The 10,936-nt window shown below is 46.1% G+C and overlaps 1 protein-coding gene across 1 annotated transcript; it reads left to right on the forward strand.

Annotated features, from left to right (window-relative positions):
• The first annotated feature begins 1,080 nt into the window (after nt 1-1,080).
• IL11 (interleukin 11) lies at nt 1,081-4,952 on the forward strand. Its single transcript, XM_053264308.1, has 5 exons — nt 1,081-1,162; nt 1,318-1,481; nt 2,852-2,938; nt 3,845-4,006; nt 4,788-4,952. Exons 1-5 carry the CDS (start codon nt 1,081-1,083, stop codon nt 4,950-4,952), a joined length of 660 nt encoding a protein of 219 aa, XP_053120283.1.
• The last annotated feature ends 5,984 nt before the right edge of the window (nt 4,953-10,936 follow it).

Genomic DNA, 10,936 nt, shown 5'->3' on the forward strand with positions numbered 1-10,936 from the left:
TCTTCCACAGATCCCACCCAAGAATCTCCAGCCACACCCCTCCCCAAACCACCAGACAGCTTCTCGCCTACAGAACCCAGATATCCTGACTGTCAGCCTCCCATTTTAACCTACTAAACTCCTGATCTGCACACACGCAAACAGAATGAAGTCGTAGAAGAGACGGTGCCACTTCCACTCGCAGGTGGAGAAGCATATTGCTGAATGTTCTTCCTGTAAAAAAGACAACAACAAAAACTGCTTACAATTTTTTTTTTAAGTACATCCAAAAGAAAATGTGCTCGCAGCCCACTCCTTTCTGAAGTAATTTCTACTTGCAGGGAGTTTGGATTTCTAAATTTTATGTTAACACCAGAAAGTGTTCTGAAGTACGATCCTTCACCTTTCGTCAGAAGTGATGCATGAAACCCATTCTGCCATTTCCTTGGGGCTCTAACATCTCATTCAGTCACAAACTCTATGTAGTTATCGCCTCTAGTATTGTCCCAGAGGAAGATAAGTGTTCAGAGTATGTCTAATAAATGCAGGCCTTCAGAGAGGCAGTTAATAATAGATTACCTACATTCTAACAGTGTACTTGTGCAATGAACAAAGTTGCAGTAGTGCAATAAGATTGTGCAGAAAATTACAAGCATTTTAAAAACTGCTCTGTTGCACAAAACTACCCTGAAAAACATATGAGAGGCATACCACCGGTGGTACACCTTGTTGCACAAGCTCAAACATGTTTGCACTAGCATAACACTAGTCTGGAAAGCAAACCAGGGCCTGGGGTGTGCACAGATCACAGTTTGGACCACGGTCTGAATTTGGACAGCTCTGGTGAACTGGTAACCAGTTAACTAGGTTAAGCCTGGTTACCAGGCTTAGCGCAACCATGCAAGCGCACAGTTAGGATGTCACTCAATAAAAACAATATTAATACTTTCCCTAAGTGCTCAAAGCTTTGGAGTACATGCCCCCACCCCCAGCATAGACACAGTAGGGTGCTTTATTTTATTTTATTGATTGCTTCCTTTCTCCTTTTATATAATTCTTATTCCTGTTTGTAGTTGTCTGCCCCACAATGCTCCAGAAATGATGCATCCTTCCTGGTATGTTTCGGAGCAAGTCAGCTCCAAAAGCGTGGAGTTTAAACTCACTCAGTGCAACACAAAAGCCAGTATCCCATGGCACTGGTTGGGAAACATTGGCTTAGGGGATCATACTTTGTGTCTTGCACACAGGTTCTCCCCACCCCCGGCCCCATCCCAACCGCCCACCAAAGATTGCAAGACCAGACCTGTCTATAACTGCAGCCTTTCTCTCTCTTTGCAGACTGTTTGTGTCAGGTGTTGGTGACGCTTCTGAGTCTGTATGAGGGGCTCTGGGCTCTGCCTGGCCCCCGACTGAGGCCTATGGACCCCCGAGCCGAGTTTGACTCTATCGTCAGCCTGGCAAGAAACCTGCTGAGTGATACCAAGAACCTCTTCAACCATTTTGTAAGTCCAACCAGGTTTGCTCAACAGAGACAGAGGAATTATGAAGGTGCCTTCTGGAGCATGTGCCCCCTTCCAGCACATGCTCCAGAAGGAGGTGACAGAATGGATGGTGCCATTTCAGATTGTCAGTGGAAGATCAGATTTTTCACTGCTCCATATGTAAAACAGCAGCAACAAAGCTGAGTCCAAATCTTTATCCTTAAGGTCTTAGATTAAATGCAGGGCTTTTAAAAAAATATGGGGGTGCATTAAAAATGTGACACCCATCCCTACAGTGGTACAGTCCATTCTTCCCAACTCATTCTGCTCCATGTGGACAACATCAAGGCATTATTCCATCTGGCATTTTTAAAGTTTACATAGGAAGCTGCCTCATATGGATCAGACTGTTGATCGGACTAGCTCAGTATTGTCTGCTCTAAGTGATAGTAACTCTCCAGAGTTTCCGATGGGTATTTCCCAGCCCTACCTGGAGGTGTCAGAGATTGAACCTGGGACCTTATGCTTGCAAAGCACTGAACTGCAGGATGTCAGATATGCCAGTTTAAGATCGCTGGCCAAGGAAGTAGATTTGCTTTTTGGCTTCTGGTCCAAACAAGACGCTCACTGGAGCGTCAGTTTTAGAAAACGATACAAGATGAGGACTTCCTCCCTGAAACATCAGTGGCTGATTTGATGAGGAAAATTACTCAGCGTAGTCCACTGAAATTAAAAACCCTTTCAATGGGATTGCTTTGAGTCCGCCACTGAGAAAGCACACGTGGTTAGAATAGGACCAGCAGACCTGAATTCAAATCCCCATTCAGCCATGAAACTCTCTGAGTGACTCTGGGCCAGTCACTTATCCTTCAGCCTACCTCGAAGGGTTAGGGTGGATAAATTATTATCTGCATTTTATATCCCACTCTTCCTCCAAGGAGCTCAGAGCAGTGTACTACATACTTGAGTTTCTCCTCATGACAACCCTATGAAGAAGGTTAGGCTGAGAGAGAAGTGACTGGCCTAGAGTCACCCAGCAAGTATCAAGGCTGAATGGGGATTTGAACTCGGGTGTCCCTGGTCCTAGTCCAGCCCTCTAATCACTACACCACGCTGGCTCTATAAACAGAACCATACATAGCACTCTGGGCTCCTTGGAGGAGGAGGAGGAGGAGGGTATGTATAAATAAATAAAATGAGTTACCTAGAGAAAAATATATTTGAAAATTCCAGGATAGTTTCCCCATTTTTTTTCTTTTAAAAACTGAAGTTTCAGCTTCTGCTGGCTTCAGTTTGTTTGTTTGTTTAATTTATTTTATTTAAATTGCTTGTTCAGTTAGACTGTGGTTGCTGTCACAGTCTGATTCCCTCAATTTTTCTTCCCTGTGCAGAAAAACCGCTATCCAGCTGAAGGCGAACACAAGTTGGAAACGTTGCCTGTTTTGTCCATGAATGCCGTGGAACTTGCCAACATTCAGGTGAGAGACCTCCCCATCGCCATGCTCACCAGTGACCCCTGGAGGTTATCCTTTGCACTACAAGTTATCATAAGCAGGATCTCTCACCTTCATGCCAACAGGGACATAGTAGTGGCCACTTTAGGGAATATTGACTTCCCATAGCCCTTCTGCCTCTCTGTAGGAACTTCACTGTCCCAGTGGTGATACCTTCAGATTATCTCAAATATCTTTCCATGGTTCTGGGTTTCCTCCTTTGGTCTTTGCTATTTTGGCTGCAATGTTCCCATAGTGGCATCCTGAGGCGATTCCTGGATTCCTTGTGATGTTTCCCACTACAGGCATGGAAAAGTCATTGGGAAGAAGGCACCCTATTGTAATAACCTAGGATGCACAACCTAGGACACCCTATTTTAACTGAGAGTTGGTCTTGTGGTAGCAAGCATGACTTGTCCCCTTAGCTAAGCAGGGTCTGCCCTGGTTGCACTTGAATGGGAGACCAGAAGTGTGAGCACTGTAAGATATTCCCCTCAGGAGATGGAGCTGCTCTGGGAAGAGGAGAAGGTTCTAAGTTCCCTCCCTGGCTTCTCCAAGATAGGGCTGAGAGAGATTCCTGCCTGCAACCTTGGAGAAGCTGCTGCCAGTCCGTGAAGACAATGTTGAGCTAGATGGACCAATGGTCTGACTCAGTATATGGCAGCTTCCTATGTTCTTTCCCCTCAGTGGCTCCAGTTACTCCAGTATGGCACCCTGTTCCCCACAATACATTTAGTTTTTATATGAGGGCAGCAACAGGGAGGGGTATCAATTGTGTATCCTTTCAGGAATAAACAGATCAACTAGCCTCTGAGCCAGGCCTGCTTCCCCCCCGCTTCCTTCTTCCCCCTGATGCCGTTCTCATTTCTCTCCTTTCCCCCTCTCCTTCAGGTCTCTGGGGGACTGGCCCGGCTCAGTTCCGACTTGCAGTGCTACCAGCGCCACTTTGAATGGCTGCGCAAAGCAGCACCACTACTGCTGCGGCCCATGGAGCATGACATTAGCACAGTGCATAGCCGGCTTGAACGCCTTCTCAAAAGACTGGAACACCTGGTAAGACTTTGAGAGAAAGGGACGTCACCTGAATGGGACAGGGTAGACCTGTTCACATGGCTGCTGGCAGGGTAGGAGAAGCGCCCAGCTTGGTTAGGAGAGCTGGGTAGGATGCACTCCTGATGTTCAGCTGTGTGCTTGAAAACATTAAGGGAGGAGGCGAGGAGGAGGATTGCATGGCAGCTGGGTAGGACAGCTTTTCTTCTGGTAAATGGCTGGGAACAGAAACTGGGTTGGGCATGCTCGTCCTACCCAGCTCTGCCTCACACATGATCATTTCCCCCACTTCCTGCTTTAATGTTTGCAGGCACAAATTGGGAGCATGCCCAGTTCGCCACTCCTACCCACGCTGGGCACTTCTCCTACTCTGCTGGAGGTCATGTGAACAAGTCTAGTGTGTGATCTAATCGGAAGGCTGGGGGCAGGGGGGCTTCCTAGTATTACAGTAAAGTAAAGTAAAGTAAAGTAGTATCGTTAAGTCAGTGTCGACTCCTAGTGACCACAGAGCCCTGTGGTTGTCTTTGGTAGAATACAGGAGGGGTTTACTACTGCCTCCTCCCGCGCAGTATGAGATGATGCTTTTCAGCATCTTCCTATATCGCTGCTGCCCAATATAGGTGTTTCCCATAGTCTGGGAAACATACTAGCAGGGATTTGAACCGGCAACCTCTTGCTCCCTAGGCAAGTTACTTCCTCGCTGCACCATTAGGACAGGGCTAAATTGGAACCATTGCTCTTCCTCACTTGAAAGTCAAACTTACACACGTCTTTTTCTTCTCAGATGACAAAGCTCAGCCTTTCACGACCCAACGATCCACTGCCGACCCTCCCGGCCCATGGGACTCATTGGTCCGTGGTTCAGGCAGGACATGCCATTGTCCACTCATTTCATCTTTACCTGGACTGGGCAGCCCGTGTGCTGGTTCTGATCCGGAACAAACTGTGAACAGCCGAAGAACGGAACCACCACGAGTATTTTGGAAAGCCTCCTCACAGACCTGGAACTCTTAGATGCTGCTTCAGCAATACCAGAGGAAGAGGGTGCAAGGAAGGAAGGAAAGTCCATGAGATGGGGCACCTCTGGATTCCTCCTCTAGAGGGTGCTGCAGGGTGGGAGGGGCTAAGGGTCTTGGCCCAACTGGACCCTTGCTATGCTGGGGGGACGTCATGGAATGAGAGGGGACTTCTCTTATGCTCAGAAAAACCATCTCATCTCCTAATTATTCCTAAGGGGCACTACAGGCATGGGAAAGTAATTGGGGAGGGCGTGTTTCCCCTTATTCCAGGGGATTTTTTTGTCCTCTCCTGCACACCGTTGATGAAACACCATAATCTCGATGGCATGGACTGATCTGTATCAAGTATGGGGGACCCCTTCTTGATGTGAAGGTGTTGGAATAGAACATTGGCAATCAACAGTTCTGCATGGGAAGATCAATCAGGGTGGACAACCTGACCCAAAAAAACCCAATAACATGTCCCCTTTCTGATCTTCCCCTGCAAGGTACACAATCTAGGGCACCCTCTCAATTTGTATGGGGGTGGGGAAGAAGCTATGCCTAACAAGCCTAGGCAGCACCCTCAGCAAACTGACAGTGTGCTCAACATGTCCCAGAATCCTCTGCAATGCTCAGGGATTCCGTGGTGTATGGACTAAAGAGGAGAGGATTCACTGAAGACGGGAAGTTTGACATCTTGAAAGTGGTCAGCCTTTCTAGACCTGCAACCCCCCTACCTATTTTTTCTATCTTAGTTTGTTTTCCTCTCCAACTGCAGAAAAATCAAGAACAAACCAAAACCCTGAATACAATCCAGCACAGAATTAATGGGTCTTCAGCATCCCAATCCAGCATGTGCTGGATTGTAGCTCGTACGTGTGCACATAGCATAGGAACATAGGAAGTTGCCCTATACCAAGTCAGACTATTGGTCCATCTAGCTCAGCCCTGATCTACACAGACTGGCAGCGCCTTCTCCAAGGTTACAGGCAGGAGACTCTCTCTCAGCCCTGTCTTGGAGATGCCAGGGAGACAACTTGGAACCTTAGATGCTTTTCCCAGAGCGGCCCCATTCCCTAAGGGGAATACCTTGCAGTGCTCACATGTAGTCTCTCTTTCAAATGCAAATCATGGCAGACCCTGCTTAGCAAAGGGGACAATTCATGCTTGCAAAATCAGCTCTCCTCCCTTTGGATAAGTTCAAAAGTTGCCCCCAATTTTCTGGATAGAACCTTTTTTTTTTTTTTAAGTTAACTATATGTGAGACAAACACAAAAAACATAAGGTGATAGATGCCATCACAGAAAAGGCATTCCCCCTTCTCATTCACACAGGAGGAAATACCTCTTTTAAGTGATGCCTCTTCTAAAAAGCCAAGTAAGGAATGGATGTTCCCCCCTCCCCCCGCTTCAAAATTCTTTTTTGTTCGTATTCATGCTTATGCAGATTTAATAAATAAATTAACCGGTTAATCAATTAAAAGTCATACAATCAATCTAGGGTCCAGAGGCCAAGGCAGGTCAGACAGGCAAGTTATATTATTAAATTATTTAAAATATTTATATATCGCTTTTCGACAGAAGAGTTCTCAAAGCGGTTTATATAGCAAAAACTATGAGAAAATAGTTCCCTGTCCCCAAAGGGCTTGCAATTTAAAACAAAAATGTTCTAGGAAGTTTTAAATGTCAGACTTTTAAAGGAGTTTTCATGAGAATCTGGCACCTTTTCTTCTAAAGGCCATGTTTCTGTAGTAAAATGTAGTCACTTAAACACACACACACACACACACACACACACACACACACAGACACACACACACACACACACAAATACCCTACATTGATTTTGTTTAAAAATAATAATTTTAATGAGTGAGGTAAGTTAGACAATTGAAACTGAAGGAATTTCATTATCTGGAAATAAAGATATATTTTAAAAAATCTTCCAAAATTCAAGGCAAACACAGTTTTCCTTTACAAATACTACCCTCTAGTGGTTTATTTTTGCTTCTGCTGGTTCAGCCAATATGGGACTATTTTCCAAAGCCATGGTAGTGGGATACAAAAAAGGCCAGAACTTTTGAAATCAGAAGAGTTCTGAAATGACTATTTACCCACAATGCTGGAATGAGTATCCCACCGGATTTGTCCATGCTGAATTACATCCCAATTACTCCATGCCATGTACAGACAAAAAAACCAAAACCATGACCAATCTTGGACACCCTCCACTCCAGATATCTTCGCTGTATGACTGAAAAACTTTGACTTATTTGGGGGATGGAAAAATTTCCCCCCTTATTTAAGACCCTTTAATGGCTTAGTTAACTGCTCCCTCCAGTTTCAGGTATTTATCATGATCTTCTTCCTCCCGGGTATTTATAAAGCCATTCGATTTATTCTTTGTAAGTTATTATTATTATTATTATTATTATTTTATTTATGATCTGTTCCGAGACTGGGTTGTTATATTAATTATTATTTTATTATTATTATTTTGTTGCCGTGGTCATTATTATTATTAGTATTATTATTTTATTAATGTTATTTTATTTTGAGGATCTTCCTAGTATTTATTGACCATTTTCTCTCTCTCTCTCTCTCTCTTTTTCCTTTTCCTTTTTGTAATAAAAATTGTTTTAAAAATATGGAAAAAAATAAATTTGAAATAAAAAAATTAAATGGATCCAAATGAGAGAGCTGCACCTCTGTTTGGTGTTATTTAAAGACACAATTCCATTATAATAAGATTTCACACACACACACACAAAATGTTTGACTCAAGTTAAACGGCCAGCAGCAACCTCCCAAACCTACATGAGGAGTGAGATTTCTCAAACTAGGGCTACTGGCAATTAGGTTCAGATATCTACTTCCTGAATCACTCATTTCCAAGCATAAGCCTGACAGACTAATCTCTGTAGCTCAAGGGCGCCATCTAGACTGCAGTACCAGCCTACCTGAGTATTCAGGGGGCGCCTTTGAAGGGGGCGCCTTTATTGACTATGGGGCAGCTATCCCGGTGGTGGTGGGGAATAGAAGAAGTAACGTTGGCAGGTCAGTGGGCCGTTCCAGGGGAAGGGTAGTCAGAAATTTAATAGCTGTCTCCCCTTCCGGCTGTCCTGCCAGCTCTTTGACCTCGGGGAGCACTGCCAACAACCCACATAGCTTTCCCCTGCTCCTCTGTAATACCAGGTCGGTCCAAAATAAATCTGAACTCATCCATGATTTGATCATGGATGAAGGGGCCGACCTGGTATGTATTACTGAGGCTTGGTTGGGGGAGGCTAGTGGTCCAGTTTGGTCCCAGCTTCTCCCTCCAGGATATTCTGTAGAGGAGCAGGTGAGGGGATGTGGGTGGGGAGGTGGGGTGTCTGTGGTCTATAAGGATAACATCTCCCTTACCAGGGTCCCTGTCAGGGTATCAGACCATATTGAGTGTGTGTACTTGAGTTTGGGGACCAGGGATAGATTGGGACTTCTGTTGGTGTACCCATTGCCCCGCCGCCCAGCGGAATCCCTTACTGAGCTGACGGACTTGGTTGCGGAACTTGCGTTGGAGTCTCCCAGACTCTTGGTGCTGGGGGACTTCAATGTTCATTTTGGGACCAATCTGTCCATTGCAGCTCAGGAGTTAATAGCAGTCATGACAACTATGGGCCTATCCCAAGTGGTCTCTGGACCGATGCATATTGCAGGTCACACGCTTGATTTGGTCTTTTACTCTGATTAGGGTGGTGTTCCGTGGGTGGGGACTCTTGTGATTTTCCCATGGTCATGGACGGACCACCATCTGGTTAAGGTTGGACTTCCAACCAATTCCCACCTCCGCAGGGGCGAGGGGCCCATTAGAATGGTCCGCCCAAAGAGGTTATTGGATCCACTAAGATTCCAAGAAGCCTTGGAGGGATTTAATGTTGGCTTTGCTGGTGATCCTGTTGATGCCCTGGTTGAGAATTGGAACAACTTGCTCACCAGGGCAGTAGACATGATTGCTCCCAAGCGTCCCCTCCGACCCGCTTCAGATTTGGCCCCTTGGTATACGGAAGATCAACGGGGGCTGAAATGGCAAGGTAGGCGACTGGAGCGCAAGTGGAGGAAGACTCAACTCAAATCTAACAGATTGTGACATAGAGCACATCTAAATTATGCTCAGGCAATACGTGCAGCAAAGAGGCAGTTCTTTTCTGCCTGTATTGCTTCTGCGAGTTCATGTCCAGCAGAGTTGTTCAGGGTTGTGAGGGGATTAGTATCTGCCCCCCGCCCTTGAACCAGAATTTGGAGTCATCAGTTACCCGCTGTGATGTGTTTAAAGAGTTTTTCGCAGATAAAATCTCTTGGATTCGGGCCGACCTAGATGGAGACTCCACAATTAATTTGATGTCTGAGCTGGAGGTGCCCAACGACTCCTCTTGTGTGATTCGACTGGATTGGTTTCAGTTTGTGACTCCTGAGGATGTGGACAAGCTGCTTGGAGCAGTGAGGCCTACTACTTGTTCTCTTGACCCTTGTCCAACATGGCTTGTTCGATCTAGCAGGGAGGCTCTTGTAGACAGCCTGGTGGAAATCATAAATGCTTATCTGAGGGAGGGCAGGATGCCTCCTTGTCTCAAGGAGGCAATTATTAGACCTCTTCTAAAGAAGCCTGCATTAGATCCCTCAGAGTTGAGCAATTATAGGCCTGTTTCCAACCTCCCATGGCTGGGCAAGGTAATTGAGAGGGTAGTGGCATCTCAGCTCCAGGCGGTCTTGGAGGAAACTGATTATCTAGACCCATTTCAAACTGGTTTTCGGGTGGGCTATGGGGTGGAGACTGCTTTGGTCGGCCTGATGGATGATCTCCAATTGGGAATTGACAGAGGAAGTGTGACTCTGTTGGTCCTTTTGGATCTCTCGGCGGCTTTCTATACTATCAACCATAGTATCCTTCTGGAACGTCTGAGGGGATAGTGGGTGGGAGGCACTGTTTTACAGTGGTTCCACTCCTACCTCTCGGATAGATTCCAGATGGTGTTGATTGGAGACTGTTGCTCTTCAAAATCTGAGCTTAACTATGGTGTCCCTCAAGGCTCTGTACTTTCTCCAATGCTTTTTAACATCTACATGAAACCGCTGGGAGAAATCATCAGGGGATTTGGAGCTGGGTGTTACCAGTACGCTGATGACACCGAGATCTACTTCTCCATGTCAACTTCTTCAGGAGCTGGCATATCCTCCCTAAATGCCTGCCTGGAAGCAGTAATGGGCTGGATGAGGGAGAATAAACTGAAGCTGAATCCAGATAAGAGGGAGGTACTTATTGTGCGGGGTCAGAACTCTAGAGATTATTTTGATCTACCTGTTCTAGATGGGGTCACACTTCCCCAAAAGGAACAGGTTTGCGGTCTGGGAGTACTTCTGGATTCATAACTCTCCCTGGTTTCTCAGGTTGAGGTGGTGGCCAGGGGTGCTTTCTATCAGCTCCGGCTGATACGCCAGCTGCGCCCGTTTCTCGAGATCAATGACTTCAAAACTGTGGTACATCTGTTGGTAACCTCCAGACTTGGCTTTTGTAATGCGCTCTATGTGGGGCTGCCTTTGTACATAGTCCGGAAACTTCAGTTGGTTCAGAACATGGCAACCAGGTTGGTCTAGGAACATAGGAACATAGGAAACTGCCATATACTGAGTCAGACCATTGGTCTATCTAGCTCAGTATTGTCTTCACAGACTGGCAGTGGCTTCTCCAAGGTTGCAGGCAGGAATCTCTCTCAGCCCTATCTTGGAGAAGCCAGGGAGGGAACTTGAAACCTTCTGCTCTTCCTAGAGCGGCTTCATCCCCCGAGGGGAATATCTTGCAGTGCTCACACATCAAGTCTCCTATTCAGATGCAACCAGGGCAGACCCTGCTTAACTAAGGGGACAGGTCATCTGAGGAGGTCCGTCTCCAGTTA

This window comes from Hemicordylus capensis, chromosome 6 (genome assembly GCF_027244095.1).
Source record: "Hemicordylus capensis ecotype Gifberg chromosome 6, rHemCap1.1.pri, whole genome shotgun sequence".
Classification (NCBI taxonomy): domain Eukaryota; kingdom Metazoa; phylum Chordata; class Lepidosauria; order Squamata; family Cordylidae; genus Hemicordylus; species Hemicordylus capensis.

Coding starts and splice junctions, on each gene's coding strand:
- IL11 (XM_053264308.1), top strand. CDS start 1,081: ATGCATCCTTCCTGGTATGTTTCGGAGCAAGTCAGCTCCAAAAGCGTG. Junction 1,482..2,851: donor AGAACCTCTTCAACCATTTT/GTAAGTCCAACC, acceptor TTCCCTGTGCAG/AAAAACCGCTATCCAGCTGA. Junction 2,939..3,844: donor TGGAACTTGCCAACATTCAG/GTGAGAGACCTC, acceptor CCTCTCCTTCAG/GTCTCTGGGGGACTGGCCCG.